At 44.6% G+C, this 18,353-nt stretch overlaps 1 protein-coding gene across 4 annotated transcripts in view; it reads right to left on the bottom strand.

Moving 5' to 3' along the window:
- BCLAF3 (BCLAF1 and THRAP3 family member 3) overlaps positions 1–11,076 on the bottom strand; it is a 37,081-nt gene extending 26,005 nt beyond the window's left edge. For 3 of the 4 annotated variants that reach the window (XR_013926386.1, XR_013926387.1, XM_080377579.1), the window contains exons 1-2: positions 9,722–11,074; positions 1,512–1,585 (exon numbers count right to left, since the gene is read on the bottom strand). Coding sequence is in view for 2 of the 4 variants with exons in the window: in XM_080377579.1 (XP_080233705.1) it covers positions 1,512–1,552 (41 nt within the window). In the remaining 2 variants the exon portion in view is untranslated. Of the gene's footprint in view, positions 1–1,511; positions 1,586–9,721 lie in introns of all 4 variants that reach the window. The other variant, XM_080377580.1, reaches the window with a different exon arrangement.
- Positions 11,077–18,353: the final 7,277 nt, after the last annotated feature.

Here is an 18,353-nt window from a genome sequence, read left to right as displayed (position 1 = left end):
TCACACAGGTAGGCTTTTTCCTGCAGAAAACTGTGAGAAAGATGTTTTTATGTAACTGTGTGTACACGTACATACATGCATCCACATGCATTTCCACACTTATTGCAGCTTGAAAATATTCAATTGCTAAGATCCACTCAATTGCTCTCATTTTTGTACCTATAGGTAAAAATGTAAAACTGAGTGATGCAACCTGTTGAGAGTTTCTAGCCAAAATCTCCTTAAAGAAAAAGCAGCACAGGGCACCAGTAAGAACCAGAAAGTAATCCCAGATATAACAGTTCTGCTTGCATTCAAGTATTCACTGTACACTCTCAATACACTAATACAAACATCAAAAAGCAAGTTGCAATTCAAGGGAGTCACCTCCTTTGTACACATATTACATACGATTTGGCATAACTATTTGCTCCTTTTCTGCAAATGAGTTCAAACTCTGAAGCACAGATCTTTGCAAAACTATAATGGTAACCTCCAGTAGCACCCATACTGCTGCTGCCACCCCATGTTGTTCTGGTTGAGGCTTACATTTCAGAGAGCACTGGGACATTCCTCCCTGCCCTTCACCCAAAGAACATGTTCACAACTATCCATCTAGTATGGAAGTAGATGAGATTTCTCTTTTTTAAAACAAATCAGTAAGACCACACATATTTTACTGTGTTATCCAACAAACTTGCATGGTCTTGGTCATCACAACTTTATTAGTCTGTTTAGAAGAACAACCCAAACCCAGCAGAAAAGTAGTTTCAGGCTCTTGAAAGTTAAAACTGTATTCCAGCCTCCTAGTCTTAACACCTCGAATTTGCATTTCAAGTCCTGAAAATCAGGCAGGTAACTAACAGCATAAAGTAACCCGGATGCTATTCTGGTGACGATCATCGATGACACATGCTAATAGGCTAGTGTCCAAAAACAAGGGTGCCAAATCCTGTGTTTTCAGTTTGTGTTATGCTGCAAGGCATATCTAACTGTGCTGAATATCAATTTGTAAATGAGCCCCAAAGGCTCGGAAAGCCTGAGGTATGTGAACTAAGTAGGTTTTCGGGTTTTTTTAAATAGTTGATCTGCCTCCCCCTGATGACCAAGAGGCAAAACAGGAGTGAGTTACAGACATGACGTGCACCAACGTGCACCAAGTGGTGCTTGAGTAAAAATACCCTTAACTAGTTTGGTGCTTGGACTTTGTGCTTAAGGAGTTCCAAGTCCCAAAACATGCAAGTTAAACACAGTTCTTGGCAGACAGCAAAAACTTAACACCTCCAGCTTTAAGGAAAAAAAAAATCATAACATCAAAACTACTAGTTGGGAAAAAAATTGCAGCAGATGTTCTGTTTAGAAAATATTTAATAAATATTTATATCATATTAATTATATTACATTATATAAGTTATAAAATAAATTTTACAAGTTACAATTCTGGATTTAACTTTTACACAAGTTATAAGTCCTAATTGTAAATCCTTATATAGAGTTACATTTCAGAACTCAAGTTATAAAGAAATATTTACCTTTGTTTCCATCGTGGTGATCTCGATCTAGACCTTGTCATCTTCTCTCATATGTTTATATGAGTTTCTTGAGGCTGTAAAAATAGTACAATTTACTAGCCTGATAACAGAATTGCACTACAAATTGCAACAGGGATAATTGTTTTTAACAAGTGTATTGTTAGATACTTCAAGGTTGGAATAATGCGTATTTTTACGTTGAATTACTTTTATCTTCAATTCCCATTTTAAGGCTAGTACCTTTTTTTCTAATTGTTGATCTTAGAATACAGCTTATTTTCTTTATAAAGATTTAATTAGTTGACCATTGCTCCCTTTTTCTCTCGATTTTGTGAAGCTGCCTACTCACTTTTTAAATATTAATGACCTGACATGCACGCTGCAACAACTGAAAGAAGTGCTGTAATTGTTAGTATGTTTTGAATGCTATAGATGAAAGGGAGAGGGGACAGCCAGCCAGCCTAAAAATCAAGTTTACAAAGAAAGGTGGTTTTGCAATAAGTTATATTCTGAACTTCATATTGAGCTTCAGATTTGTAACACATACTGATACTTTTACATGGTTACAGACCTGTTAAGCTTTAACTGCTCCATCAAGTCTTAACTGCTGTACATCACACACTTCATCCAGACAAAATCATGTATAAAAGACCACTTTTCACTTTTAGACTTAGTAACCTAATACCTAGACACACATTTAAGTATACAGCGGATGCACTATGACAGAAAGTACTGCTCCTGAATCCTGGAAGTAGCTCTAGGCATCCCTTCTCATAAAAGCTACAGGAGAATGAGAAAAGTATCAGTGGAATCCACCCTTCTTGCTCTTCTTTGCAGAAAGAGACTAGAATCTTGGAAAACAAGTGATGAAAGGATATACAAACTCACCAGTAACGTGCCTGGTAAATAGGAATGGAGTGATTATTCATTATTTAGCAAATACAAGGATTAAAGCAGACTGAAATTATCAGGTAACTGGTTCGGAGTTGGAATTTGGACCACATACCCATGCCTACAGCTCTGAATTACCACAAGACTCTGTAAAGGCCAGAAATATAAATGGGTACAAAAACAGATCCATCAACAGCTCCAAAATTAATGAACAACCAGTCACTTGAAACTGTAAGAATATGCCCAGGTCAATGTCACTCTATATATGCTCTGGTATCTTCTCTAAGTATTTGCTCACAGACACTCATGAAGACAGAAAACTAGTCTGGACTGGCCAAGTACAGCCTTTTTGACACTCCCAGTGCTCAAATCATATAAGTAAATCTTTCACCTGACCAACTAAAATTGAAAGGGGTGAAAAAATAGTAAGCTTTAAGGCATGTAAGAAACCTGGAGACGTAGTGTGCACCCACATGCTTGGCCCAGTGCCCCATCACCACCACCCAATCATACTAACAAGTCAATAATGTATTACCACTTGCCATAACTGATTATTTTTTTTTTTTTTATGATTAGTTCATGGCTAAAACAGTACTATCTCAGAGGAGAACATACAGCATACTTCTGACGTCTACCACTACAGGTGGACATCAGACAAGCCATCTACTACATTTCAAAGTGACTCTGAAAACATTGACTTCCTGCTCATTAAGCTGCACCATAAGCTAACTAAACAATTATCTGCAAAACACAGAAATCGCTTACTTCTGGAGAAAACCTCTTGAATTTATTTTTTAAAATCTCAAAAGTCTCCTGTTTACCACGAGAGCATTTGCTCCACAATCAATCTTTCCATCTGACAAGGCATGAGGTTGTAACAAGCGTTGCAAGGGATAGTGAAATAAAAAACCTCAACCCCAAAGTACCCCAAGGTAGAATATTGGTTCCCTGAACTTTCAAATGTGAAGTTAGCACTGCCTCTTAGATCCTAAAGGCGTATCTCTGAGGACTGCATAGTGTCAATTAACTTCAGGCCCTTTGTCTACTCAAAGATCATACTAGTCGAAGTTAAATACGATGCTCCAATGCCAGTACTCAAATATTATTTTTCACAAAGTAGTAGTACTGTGACCAAAATACTTTCCCATTTATTATCCATAAGACACACCTTACCAAACTGAACACTATTTCAGAAACAAGAAAACACAATCCATGGCTAACACATTTTAAAAAGAAGCGCATGTCCCACAAGCTTCAGAAATTCACTACTACCCTCTCTTCTCGTAAACTTTAAGAAGTGACCATATTTTAAAGGCTATTCAAAATCTTTCTATCTTCCCTGCAGTACTGAACTTTATCCTTCATTTTCAAGTGAGTATGTAAACACCAAAAGGACAAAAGTACCATTAAACCCCACCCAGCCATTACAGAGAACCAGATCTTCCAGGATCTCTCATTGTAGACCAATCAAGATAGGAACTGAACATACACAATGACAGATTCCTTATTCTTTCAAGATTGGCTAAACAATCGTACTACCAGCCTGGGAAGGACTGTGACAATATGTCCTAGATCTTGCCTTAGGGTAAAGAGGACTACTGTAACTTCCAGCAGACACTCCTTTTGTTTAGTGGAAAGAAAGCAGTCATTTGTTTCAATGTGCCTCCTAAGAAGTGATCCATGCGATACAATTTCCTAAGAGATTCGAGATGCAATCAATACACAGCATACAAGGCAGCAGACACTCAACTGCAATCAAGACTCCCAGTGTAACACCAGAATCACAAGCTAATCTATACAGAATTTCTAAGCACGTTGCCAATTCAAGTTTCAAGTTTAAATCATCTCACCTAGACCAGCAATACAGTTCCATACCAAAAGCACGTTTTTCGTGGGACGGTACCAGGCAGCAAGCCCATCTATAGCAGATTTACCTGAATCAAGTGAAGCTCCTATAGTTCCCATGTCAGCCACCCAGATGCTTCTGAAAGGCCAGATCATGTTGGAGTAGAGGTGCCAGGACCTGCTATGCTCTGGGTTCTGAATTTCTGCAGGTCTTCCTGCTGTACTTTATGGGATGTTATCACTATGAAAGTATGAAGAACTTTTTTCTTTTTTTTAACTAGGAAGCAATATTATTAGGTTTGTAGTACTGCTTGTGTTTGTTGTGTTACAACAGTAAGTGACTCATTGGAGAAGTTATCAGTAACTGTGCTTAGATAGTTTTTAAAGATTAATGAGAGCTCCACCTTTTATTTTCTTTTCCTTGACTTTCAGAATTGAAATCAGACCACTTCCCTCAGGAGAAATGGCCTGAAGCCTGCTGCCAGCTCTCCTTTGATTCCACCCTTGAGATCAGTGGTTTGACAAGTATGAAATTCTTGTAGTATATAGATACTACAAACCTGAAAAGAGTATCTTGAGAAAAGTGAAAATGACTAGAAATTGTATGGGGCATGCCAACCTGAACACACATTCCTTCAGAAAGGCTATACATTTTTAACAGCTTGCTCTCCTGAACAGAACATCCTTCAATCTCCTTTATTTTCTCCAGCATGAAATACAAGAAATCACAAATGACTGCAGTCTAGCTGAATGGAGGCAAATTGGAGCTTGTCTCAGTGCAAAGAGCTAAAACCTCCCAGACAGAGCACAGACTAAGCAGAAGTAGTTAACTCTCCTGTAAACAGACCAAAAATATGTGGACTGCTTTACATGCCTTTTGGGTGCCTTCCATCATCTACAACAGGTAGTGGAGGAAATCTTAGGCAGGACGCACAAAGGGCAGGTCAACAGCAGCAGTGCTCACCATCAAGGAGCTGTTCTTCAATTGCCGTATCACCGGTAGTAGATGGAGATGTCATTCCTCATCCCTTTATAAGGGACTGCCAACAACCATTGCCACCACCTCCCAAATCTAAGAGGAGGAAGGGATAAGCAAGTCTTTTACAGGCTGGGTCACACAGAAGGCAGGAAGACAGACACTGACCCTTGCTGCAAAAACTACCCAGCTCACTACTTTCTCACTCTGCCCAAAAAGATAAGGAGTAGCTGCAAGCTTTTCATTGACTGTCTTCTAGGTAGGAATCAACTGGAAGCTACAAGGAACAAGCCAAAGCATGTATTGCTGCAGTGTCTGTCAAAAAAGAGAAACCAGGAATTGAGAGTCTCAACACCAACACAGCCAAGTATTTAACAGAAATACAATCGAAGTAAAAAGCTCAGCTGCAATCCAGACTTAAAAAAGGGAAAGATCTTGAAGCCTGCAATACAGAAAGCCATTTATCATATCCTTAAATGAAAAGTATAGAACTGGCAACTTTTCCAGTACAGCTGATTCAAAGGCTGTCCCATGTGGCTCCCACCCCAGCCATAGTCCAAGCAGGACACAAGCCTAACATGTTCTTTCCCATTCAGCTTCCAGGCAAATCTTACCACCTCCAATAGCAAATGCCCAGGAAAGAGCTAAGAACAGAAGACCATCTCCCAGCAAACCAGCCTGAGCATTTCTGAATCTGCAACAAAGACTTCACATCTCCTTTAGCCAATGCTTCCCAGACTGGCCTAGGTACTATCACCACAAGCAGAGGCTCCCAGTGCTGCACTGGGCGTGCATATACCCATTTCTCCCCGACTTTTCTACTAAACACCTTCAGCCTCAAAAGCACAGCTAACAACTGGCACCTCCATACACCACCCCCAACCCTGCAGGGGCTGGAGGAAGGATGTCATGAAGTTCGCAGCCCCATGCTCCAGCACCAAAGGGGGTGCCTGGGGCAGAATTACAGCTCTGCCAGCCCAGGGAGCCGGCTCCCAACTCAAGGCCTATTGCCTCAGGGCAGGACATGTGTGACACGCTTGAAAACTATGAACTAGAACAGCTGCTTAAGTCAAGGACACACACCCTGGCTGAGGCAAATGAAACTCGGCTGAGGCAAATGAAACTCGGCTGAGGGATTTCTAAATCATTCCCTCTTAGACAACACAGCAGGGAACAGATCAGTGCAAATGACCATGATCCAAATTTCCATCCTTTTTCCTCACAGCCCTCTCATATTCAATGAGCGCTCTTTTTTATTACAAATGCCTTTTCCTGGGCTTCTGTCAAGCTCCGAGTGCCTTCCACATCTCCAAGGTTATGCTTTTAATTTCCAACATATTTTGTAGCAGGTCTGGTGGCACCACTCCCCAGCCACTGCAGCCTTGCTGCCTGAACCCTCACCACCACCACCAGGGAGATGACAGGGCTATTCCTTCCTTTCTTCCTCTACAAACACACATTTCTTCCTCTTTCTTGCCATGCTGTATTTACCAAATTTCCTGATCTAGGAAAGGTGGGCAGTGATGGCAGGAGGCAGCACCATGAGCCAACACTCCGGCCAAACGTGCCACAACCCAAGGATCATGGTGAGCTCTGATGCTCCAGTTTATCTGCTGAGACTGGGCCTCCCCAGCACCAGAAGCACTCCTCTGGCCTCCTGAAACTGCAGTCACTGCAGCTTTAGAGAACTTTTTGTCCTCCTCCTCAGGTTTTTCCTCTTCCTCTGGCACAAGCTGGTGAAGGCAAGCTTTACACAGGTTGTATCCCAATACCAAGGACTGTTAACAGACAACCAAGCCTCATGCTAGCGAGGGCAGTGTGCGGGCATAGCTCTCCTCTGTTTGCTACAGAGATACAAAAATTATTGTTCTCCCTTACACTCGCAGAAGGATGAAGACCTACTACAAAGGTATAGGAAATACTGTATGCTTCAGCTAGGCCTAACGGACCACTAAACAAGTTGTAAGTAAATCCCTGGGATACATCGAAAGTACTCCCTTGTGTATATGAGCAAAAGAGTAAAAATAACTGAGTAGATCTGAGCATGTAATTTAAGCTTAGTACAAAACGAACCCATTTAATGACACTAATTAGCAGGCAATGCCTCACCTTTGCAGAAAAACAGACTGTAATGCCAACTTGGAAAGACTGAGCAGGATAAATCTGTATCACATAATAAATTAGGTATTTCACTCTCAAACAAATAGGTTTTTTTTTCTTACACAAAGAAAGCACAACCCATAAACATTTTATTGAGCCATTTCTATAATGCACTGGAGGACTTAAAAACCCATCTACTACAGAGCCTTAAATGTCACAGCACCCTCCCCAGCTGCTTCTGCCTACCTGTCTCTAATGAAGCATGTTAAAATTGCTCCCATCATAGTCCCAGAGACAAACCGCAACAACTTTCTACCTACTGAAAGCTCTCCAACATGTACAAACTGTGATGGAGTCCTTTGCCTTTCCACCTTAAGTCACAAATCCACCAGAAAAAGAGAAGAAGCTTCTGCTTACTCAGTATCAGCAGTGCCATGCAGCAGTGCTGCCAGGAAGCTGGGAAGTCTGGACCACCTTCCTCAGCCACACTGGAGAAATAAGCCCTTGCTGGAGGACTCCTAGCACATTTCTTCCCTTCCCTGCAGACAGCAAGGACCTGCTGCCACCTGAAAGGAAAAGCAAACCTGTGTGCAACCACATTGCTCACCAGCTTGCTGTGATACCACTATGTAACCTCCTGACAGGTGAACACCCACGAGGCAAGACTGCACTGAAATCAAGCCCATCTCATCACAGCGCAGGCGGATGGAGAGTTGGTTTGATTGCTTTTACAAAAGCGGTGGCAGATATACCAGTTATTTTGCTGAAGGCACATCTGGAGGAGTACATGGACACTCATTAAGACAGACAACTGTTTATCAGGGTAACAGGGTGTGCCTCTAAAGGAAGTTAATTAATTCCAGCTCACCTCATCAACACCAATATTAAAAAAAACACCAGAAAAATCCCCATGGCTTCTGGTTAGTTCTTCAGAGTGAAAAGATGAAAACAAGGGGAAAGACTTAGTCATCAGTGTTCTTTGCCCCTCTGTGCCTAGTCCTGCGTCTCACAGGGCAACACAACGTGGCTTCTGTCACCAGAGAACCTTCCATGCCTTCTGCATTATTTCTTCCCCTCCCTTCCTGGCATCCTCTTCCATGCTCTTCCTTCAGCGGTCCACACCCAGCAAACCTTTCACCAAAGATTCACTTTTCTTTGAGGCCCACAAACACACAAGGTAAGCAGGTATTTAAGATCCCCCAGCAATTTGAGTAGCCTTTGTTTTAAACCCTTGTAATTCAGAGACCTAAACTATATTTACAAGTGACTTGGGGCATTTAAGAATTGCAGTAAAAATCAGGCGTTGCTGTTCTGGATGGAGTTGAGCCAAGTACGGAGACTGCTATCACAGATTCCTCCGGAGACACTACTTCCCCCTCAGGTATATGAATAACTGCACATAATCAACTAAACCAACCAAAGCAGTATCAAAACCCCACAGATTTGGTCAAATCAGCATGAATTTATCTTGCTTTGGTTTGACTCAACCCTGAAAATACATTAAGCTAAACCAAAGACACGCTAAAACTCAGATACGACTGCTACACAAAACCTAAGTTTTATAAAAGTTATTATAAACAGGCTAACTGGGGTAAATCCGTGGGTGACAACATCCAAGTGACCAGGAACAGGGATCGCTAGTGTTAATGCCTTGCTCACCTCCGAGGAAAACGCTGTCCTCACACCCGAGCTGCGAGCCGCTACCTCAGCCCTGCGGCTCGCCCAGCGGGCTCACAGCCACACGGGTTTTCTGGAACCGTGGCGGTTCGGGGGCGCGGTGGCACCGGCAGCCCCACGGCGCCTTGTCGCCCCTGGCCCACGCTTTGTCCCCCGCACTCGGCACCCGGCGAAGGCCGGAGCCACAGGCGCCGTGCCACGGCACACACAGACGGGCGCGCACGCACACACGCACGCAGGCTCCTCGCAGGCGGGGCGAGGCGGGTTACGGCTGCCGCCGCTCCCGGCTACTCTGGATCAGCAGATCCAAGATGGGTTCGGCAGAAAGCCCGCCGGCCCCCCGCCCCTGCCGCCACCGACCACACCACCACCCCGGTCTGCGCGGGGAAGGAGTAGCGGCACCTCCCACCCACCTCCCCTAGGCCGGCGGGCCCTCCGGTGGGCGACGGAGCTCCGTGCATCCCGGCCCGGCAGAGCACCCGGGGCCCGGCCCGCCCCCTCCCGGCCACCGGGGCGGGGGATGGGCCCGTCCGGCGCCGGGCGCGCAGGCGGTGCTGGCGGGGACAATGACCGCCACCGCCCGCGGGCCTCGAGCTCCTGGCTCTCCCTCACGCCGCCCGCGGCACCGGCCGTCCCCCCACCCCACCACGCCACGCCAGGCCAGGCCTGACCAGGCCCTGCCGAGGCCGCGGGGCCGAGGCCGGCCGGCCCCCACACTCACCGCCAGCGGGGCCGCTTCCGGAGCCGCCGCCGCCGCCGCCTCCCGCCGCTCCTCCGGCCGCCGCCGCTCCGCCCCGAGCAGGTGCCGGGCGAGGAGGCGTGGCGGGTCCCGGCGGGCCGCGCCGGGCACTGCTGCTCCCCACGGGCGCGGCGGAGAGAAAGGGCGGGCGGAGGGCGGGCGCCCCGGAAGGGGAGGGCTGGGCGGAGCGGGCGGGCGGGGCCTCCCCTCACGGCTGCCCGGCGGCCCCTCGTTCGGGTGCCGCCTCCCCGCCCCGGGCTGGGCGCCGCCGCGGGAAGGGGCTGGGCAGCCCCGTGCCGGCCGTTCGTTCCCGGCCGCGGCAGCGCGGAGGGGCGCGGCGCCCTGGCTCTTCACGGGGCGCGTTCAGAGCCGTGAGGAGCCCCTCGGCTGGGAGGCCCCGTGAAAAGCGGGCCCCTCCCGTGACGCGTCCCGCCCGGCCCTCTCGGGCCCGGGGAACGGCTGCCGGCCCCTGCGCGGAGCCAGGGGCGGCCGGAGCGGGGCGGGCCCGAAGCGCCGGGGTGTGCTGGGGAGGCGACGCGGCCTCGGCTGCGATGTGGCGGGGCGGGCGGGCGAGGCGAGGCCAGAAAAGTCTCCCTGAGGCCTTACGGGCCGGAGCCACCGGTTAAAGCCGCGGCGGGGCGGGAGGCTGGGCAGGAGCGGCCCCGGGGCTGGGCTGCCGGCCCGCAGGTAGCGCCACCCGGGCTTGCTGGGCGCGGGGCTCCGGTGGGTTTTCCAGAGCTCTCCTCAAGTTCCTGGGGTGCCCGCTCGGGTGTGCGCCGCAGCCTTGAGGCACTCCCCGGGGAGACTGGATCGATTTGAACACCCTTCTAGGCCGCTGGGATGCCTCCCTCCGTTGCCGGTCACGGTGCCCAGCGGGCCTGACAGGTCTGCCCTTTGAGCGGGCAAGTTTCTTCGGGAGCTGTAAATAGCAGAGGCTCGCACCAACACATACCAAAGCCCTTTCAAAACAGCGTGTCTTTTTATGGTAGGAAAACAGAGAAACGAAGATCACCCAAAACCACTTGTGAAAGGAGACACTGACGCTGTCTAGATTACATCAGGTGTCCAAGGGTGCTGGTCAAGGATCGTGAATACTAGTTTAGTGCATTGTCAGATCAACTCATTAATATAAATACGATTCAAGTCAGATGTAGGCACATGTTTTTCTTCTAGCCCAAGCACAGAATTGATGTTGGTTTTGTATTTTTACAGTAGCTGCAGGAACATGGGCCATACCCCAATAAGGCATTGTTACAGTGGCGCAGGCACACATACTTGACCTGGTGTAAAGCCTGCCAAAACCAGGTTAGCCTGTCAACTTTTTAAAAAAAAAAAACAAAGTAAAGCCCAAAAAAGAGCTAGAGTCAGCACTCTGTGTTACGCAGTCTTGACATTTCTGATCCAGCTCAGAGCCATAGTGCTGCGGTTACTCCATTGTCAAACCCTGGCCTAACTGGGTCATGTTAGATGTTTGCGTTCACTGGATCAAGAGTGGAGAGTGGCTGCTTACTGTTGCCCTCTTAATTAGATGTACTTCAAAAAGGTGGTCTTGGTTTCATTACGTTCCCAATACCAGCGTGGCTGCTGCCTTTGGCTATCCTTCAGACTTTCAGCTGCTGACATTTTCCTGCCCTCCTTTTATATGACTGATCTTCTAGTAGAGCATTACCTTCAGATCTTCATCTTCTCAGCCTTGGCAGAGTTGCTGTAGGTGGGACTGAGGGATCCTGCTTAACTGCTATAAATCTGGTTGCTGTCTTTGCCCACAGGATCCAGCTCGGTTCTTTCCATACTAGCTCAAACATGGGGAACCCCACACGATTGCCCCACAAAATAATTTCTTGCATTCACTAAAACACTGCATTCACTAAAACACTTTGCAGTTCTCATAAGAAAAGCATATAGAAGTATGATTTTTAAATTTAGTAGTAGTGTGTTACTGCATAAGGTGTACTGAAGTATATGGCATAGAAATACAGTGGCAAGCTGCACTAAACAATGCTTCCTTCCTCTTCACTGTGTTAGCATTTTTGTTAATGGGAGCTCAGGGTGAGAACTGGGCAGAGTGAGCTTTAGATCGAGAAAATGAGACCAAACTGGGAAGATGCCGTTAATCTGCACTTTCCCAAAGAAACCTGGGCCAGCATGGGGGGACTCAACAAGGTAATGTGCAGTACCAGTTTGGCATACCTCTTACAATATGCGGGATTATCTGTACAGGCAGCTATCATTTTGCTCTTGAGAGTAGGAAAGTCGAACTAACAGAAAAAACATTTTGTTTTCTTCCTATTTCAGCTGTTGTAGTGGTTTGCCTGTTCTCTGCATATAGGGGGGCTAGTGCTGCCCTGAAACTTAAAGTTAAGCAGATACCTCACCTGAAGCAAAAATTGGTCCAAAGCACCAAGTACAGACAACCCACCTCTATGTGCATACGATAAACTTCTACGTTACGTAAACTAAATTATTAAACTTCATTATTAACCTCATTACTTGAATTCACCTCAGATGGTCTTGATCCAATATACATTTACCCTGATGGATAGCAGGACGGATACTATCCCGATGGATAGTAAGTGCACAAGGGTCTCAATAGTAGGGACTTAGTACTCCAAGACATCAGGAACTTAAACACACTTCACAAGTTAAATTATTATTCAAAGCAGTGTCTGTTAGTAGTTCCACAGCATTATTATTCTCCATCTCTAAATTCTGAAGGCTATTCTATTGCACAAGACTTGGCAATTACTGCTTATTAAGACTAATTATTTCAATCTATTTCCATGTTTTTTTCTAATTAAGTATCATTAGAATAAAGAATAGCTTTCATATTCCTTTAATGCTTAATTTAGTAAACATTCCCTTTGGAAAGAGCATGGCTGTGGTTTACATGCTAAATACTTGGAAATGATGAATGGAAGTCACCTGGAATTCAAAGGTAGAAACCAGCCCTCGATAGCAGACAGATCCTGCATTATCTGCTCTTTCAAGGAGGCATTTCATTTTCCACATAAAACATTACTATTGGCACTGAACTTTATTGAACCATGTTATGTTAGTTTTTTTAAAAGTGGAAGTAAAACTTCCCTTGATCCCTGGCAAGGTCAGCCGCTGAAGCAGGCAGAGCAAGGCAGCCTGAGCTATGCTGGGGAGCGTTGCCTGGGCTTTCCCACACTGCCAGGCTCACTGCCACAGCAGCTGCTGCCGAATGCCTGGTCTCCCCTGAGGTGGGCCAGATAAGTGAAATTAAAAGCTCTTTGTCGGGAGTGGGTTAGCTTGGTTGTCATACACAATTCATTTTGCTGTCTGCAGACAGAGCCCATAGATAGCAATACTTAAAGGGGAAGAAGCACATCGGAGCAGAGAGAGGGTCTGACAGAGTCAACATCTGCAAAGCCATGATCCACCATGAAGAAGTGCTGTCCGAGGGTAATCGTGGTTTTACCAGCCAACATCATAATGACAGGAAATGTTTTGTTTGTACTTCGCTGTCTTGTTTTGCCTCCTGGTAAGACTTACATGGCTTCATTAACTTGGATCGCTGCTTTTGGAAAAGTTTCATATTTATGCTTTCTTCTTCCACTTCTCATCCACACCTACACCTTAGCACAACCAGGCATTTTTTTTCTTGGAGTTTTACCAAAATACTTTCACCAAACCACAAAGCCACAAATGCCTCCTGTCTTGAAATGAATCGGCTGCCTAATTCTTTGCTGGTGTGCTACTTATTTGCTTCTTCCGATAATAAATAATTTAAAAAAAAAGATATCTATTGTTCTGTGGAACAAAATTAGCTAAACTTCTAAGACCCCAGCAAAGAAGCGTCAGCCCTTTCTCCTGCTTTATGGAAAATGAGACACTGGTGTTTAGGTCAAGTCCTGAGGTTACTTGTCAAAATAACTTCAAATCTGTTCACTCCTCATCCAAACAAGGCCAGAATTCGGTCCAGAATAAAGCAAAAAACTCAAGCAAATTCATTTGTAAGAACTTTAACAGCTTTCTGTGGAAACATGGTATTTTTTTCAGTCTAGGCTCAGAGCAACAGATAACGATTCGCTCCTTATTTCCTCAATTAAGTCCTACATTATTTAGCTTTCAAATTTAAGGAAAGCTGTAAAGTAATTGTTTAATTAAAACCCAAAGGAATGTGAGAGGATGACTGACTGCATGACTTGGCTCCAATGGTATCACCAAATTACTCTTTAAAGAGAGCCTTTAGCGAGGCTGGGCTCTCACGACGTAATAATGCCGGTATGTTTTATTTATAAGGTTACCATAACTTTCCTGTAACAACATGTGAAAAAGCGCTGTTGCCGCTAGGCGTATGGCCCTTGTAAACTTGGCAGGATTTTGGCAAAATACCAGTGAAAACAATCTCAGTGTATGAATTAACACTGATGTGTGACACAAATACGGTAACAGGATTTTCAAAGCAAAGGCTTTGAACCAGGCTTATCACCCAAGAGGCCACAGCAGATTAATTTGAGGAGGAGGCACAGAAAGGCTGCATTTCCTTGCCTATGCAAAAGCCAGATCTTGGAAAGGTGAAAGAAGGAGAAATTGCAGTGAAACAGCAGGATGGTAAGTCTGAGGAGGGACGAAATATGAAAATGCCCAGCCTGGCAGGATGTGGTGGGCATGACTGGTTCTAGTTTGTCTTTGGACTTTATATGTACAAAGTATCTTCACATTCTTCACCAACTGTTACCTTCACCCATACTGCTTCCCCTCCCTCATTCCATCTTGTTTATTTGCTCCATCCATCAGCAGCTTTGTTTGCTACCGAATACTTTCTGCCCTAAAAACAGATACTGGCCCAGGAATATCAGCATCAATTTAGCTTGTAAAAACATAGGTTAGAAACACAAACATCTCTTGCCAAAAGGAAAAGAATTCTGGCCTGGTCTTCACCTAGGGAAGCTTCAGCCATTTCTGGCCAGAATTACATTCATTGCTCATGCCAGCAGTGCTTCATTGCTGGCCCTGACACACTACTGCACATACTCGGTCTCCAAAAAGATTCCTCGGACTTTTTCTCTGCCAGCTGCCATGTGGACAGTCTTTGTCCAGGAGCTGAGAGAACAAACTCATTCCAGCAGGCAACCACCAGAATTTGTACTCTTTTGGATTTGTGTATTTGAACTAAGAACAGGTTTAAGACAAGAAAAAGAAGGAAAAGGAAGGAGTGAAAACTGTTCCTGATTGAGACCTCACACCAGGAAAAGTAGTAGTAACTCCACAGAATTTATTAGTATCAACCCCCATAGCTCTGCATATTTAATATGCTAATAATATTTCAGACAATGTTGCCATCTGTATTTTAAAAGATAGAATTTACTCTGAAAAGGGATGTGTGAACATAATATGGTGTTACAGAGACTGCCCTGATCCTGTTCACTGTACTGCTCATGTATCGAATTCCGTGTGAATGGCTGTTATTGCTATTAAAAATGTGGAAATACTGTCAGAGTAATTTCCCTGATTATGAACATCTCTCACACCCATTAATTTTTTTCTCCAGCTATGTAATTTTATGTTCTTGGGTCCATTCTGTACAACGTCAATCACCTACAATGGCCGTGACTTCCAAGTTACCTCTTTTAGACACAGCAAGAACTTGGGAGTGGTAATGCAAAGCTGCTGGTTTATTTATGTAACTATTTTAAACACTTACTCTTAGAGCAAGAACTTTGTAAAGCATGCAGCACACTGCTTGCCATTTCCTTTTATTCAATTAATCTCTCCTGCATCATAGTTGTATTTTCTCTAGAAATCATTAAGACTTGATTTTAGCAGGGATACACATCTAGTTTTGTAATGCTCCCAAGTGAACATTACACACCGGCTTGCAGAGCATTTATTCAACCCTGAAAGCTGCAGGCCTCAGGTCATCATCGAACCCACTGGTTTAGAAACATTACTACCTCAGTCTTGAATCATTAGAAAGGCTCTAAAATGTATACGAGCTGGAGAACAAACAAAGCAACTGAGAGGAAAACAAGTAACAAAAATTATTTTGGTGGTCAAGAAACCGTTTTCTTATACTTTACATAATTATTTTAAAAGCTTAAACACCCTTCTCTGTTTCTGTCTGCAGTTTTAAGGGCTTTTACGCTTAACATGTTGTTTCAACAGACAAATTGGCCAACTGAGTGAATAGCATCACCTGCTCTTCAGCTGTAGGAGATCATAGGATAAGATAAATGATGGGATAAAAAAGTAGGGGAGAGATGAACACTGTGGCTTGCAGTGTTCTGGGCTGGTATTATTGCCACTAACAATAACAAAAATGCATCTCACTATCTTAGGTTTTCTATTATTTTCAAGCGCGTGTATTCTGGAAAGAAAGAATGAATTTTAAACCTGTTTTTCTTAAGATCAAAAAGAAAATCAAGAGAAAATTGCATTGTCATACATTATGTTTTCCAGATTTTAGTGTAGTGGCCCAGCAGTAGTACAGTTTTCAGAATTTAATATTGACACTGGAAACTAACTCCCCCAAAGGTCATATAACTGCAATTTATGTGTGTTTGCACCCGCATACACAGAGGCAGCATATGTGAACAACCACTTCCCACATTGTTTTTGGAGGAACCAACAGCTTGAACAACATTGTTCTAAAATGAGAGCAAACAGAGAGAGTTTTCCAGTCTCTGCCTTGTGCTCTTACAGGGAGGGAGAGCGAAGGAGTAAGGAAGAAGTCCCACACGTTGCTAAAGCAGCGTATCCCTATGAATTCCTTTGTGCCGCTTGCAGGACAATCTCCCTCGTGTGCAGGATACGGGCCGTGACTTAGAGCAAACAAGAGTTAGATCTCACAGAGTCTTCAGCTCTTGAATATTAAACTATTTACTTTTTAATACAGGGAAGGATGTCTTCTACTGGGGTTTCCAGGCTGCCTCGCAGTGCTGAAGCCCCAGAGGTGTCCTGGGACCCTGGGCTTCTCTGACCAGCCCTGACTGGTGCTGAAGGCCACGGCGCTACCTCAGGCACATAAGGCTGTGGAGCACTAAGACAGCTTCAGTGCCATGCTGCTGATGCCTGAAATACAGGGTGGTGGCTGGGGCACCTGAGCTGTCTACGCTGGTGAGGCCGGGGCCACGGTGGGGTGGAATGCAGCGATAGGTGCTGTGCTCTTTGTGAGTCACGGCAGCGGGAAGATCCCCACACTGCCAGCCGGAACAGCAGCCTGTGCTAATTCTGTTGCTTTCTCCATACGCACAATGAGTACAATTACAGGAGAGACGATGATTTTCCCCTGCTTCCAGCCCTTTACCACTAGCTGAAAAATGCAGCCTGGGGGTCCGTATCTACCCTTCACTGATGCCACTTTGTTTTGAAATTAACTTACTGCAGAGCAGGAGGTCCACTCAGGGCCTTTGCTGGGGCCCAAAACAAGCTTTGGGTGTCAGATCCCAGGGCAACACCAGAGGAAGTGCTGATCCTTATCAGAGAGCTACTGTGATGCCCAAGTACCTCATAGGTATTATTTATGTATTAGGAACTTACTAATAGTTATATTAGTTATTGAAAATAAATCTGGGAAAGGACAGTAGCAGTGTCCAATTCTTCTCGGTGTGTACAATCCTGTTTTGCAGATCACTTCATAAAAGTAATCTAAAAAAATAAATCCATTCATCCATTTATAAATCCATTTATAAAATCCATTCAAGGATCACTGTTCTTTTTTTTTTCCTTCTTCTTCTCACAGATTGATTCTTAAGTGCTTTACAGCAGAAAAGATGAACCTAGGACTCATGTGAATCACTAGTGATCCTTCACCACGGCTTCAAGACCACTGACAAATTAAAAGTAAAGCTCATTGCACAGACTTGAATCATAGCAGCTAACACTGGTATGGTATTGGTATGCAGAAGTTACATCATCAGTGATTTAACCCCTCAGCTAACAGTATTTTCTCCAGATACTCAGCCAAACTTGTAAAGTTACATTTGAAAGAAAATATAAAGGAAAATATGGCAATATCTATCTTCATGAATACTCAGGTATCATGTTTCCTTTAATCTTCTAAATAAATGAGTGGACAAACAACACCAATGATTCAAGAGTTAATAAGAATGAAATGAACTGTCACCGTGGAAAGTATTAATATACTTCCTAGTAAAAGTAGATTACCTTCATTTTTAATTCTGAATTAAGTTATGATTTAAAAACAAACAAACAAAAAAACCCCCACGTAGAACATTTCCCCCCAGTGTTTCACTAGAAGATTAACAGCAACTCCAGACTGGCCTCTTTCTAAGCAGCAGTATGTACGTGCACGTAGCTTCAAGGGAAGTTCAGCATTTGTGTTACCAATACCCTTAGAGAACAGCTCTCACACACTAAACAGCATCTACTGGCCATGGCTCCCAAGTTTTCCTTTCCTTGTTTTCTTTGCCAGGTAATATGCCAGAGAACAGATGCCAGGTCTGCAAACTGGCACTAGCACAGTGGATACCATGGTTTGGAAGCCCTCACCTTAAGACTCTTCTACCCCCTGTCTGCATTTCCTTCGTGTATTTGCAAAATCTCAGAAAGCAAATTAGCATACAGCAAAAGAAACAATGGTAAAATATTTTGAGGCTCTGACAACCACCTGTTCATTCAGTATTAC

This window comes from Falco punctatus (assembly GCF_963210335.1).
Source record: "Falco punctatus genome assembly, chromosome: 2".
In the NCBI taxonomy this organism is placed as follows: Eukaryota; Metazoa; Chordata; class Aves; order Falconiformes; family Falconidae; genus Falco; species Falco punctatus.
This window is presented reverse-complemented; position numbering and strand designations above follow the sequence as displayed.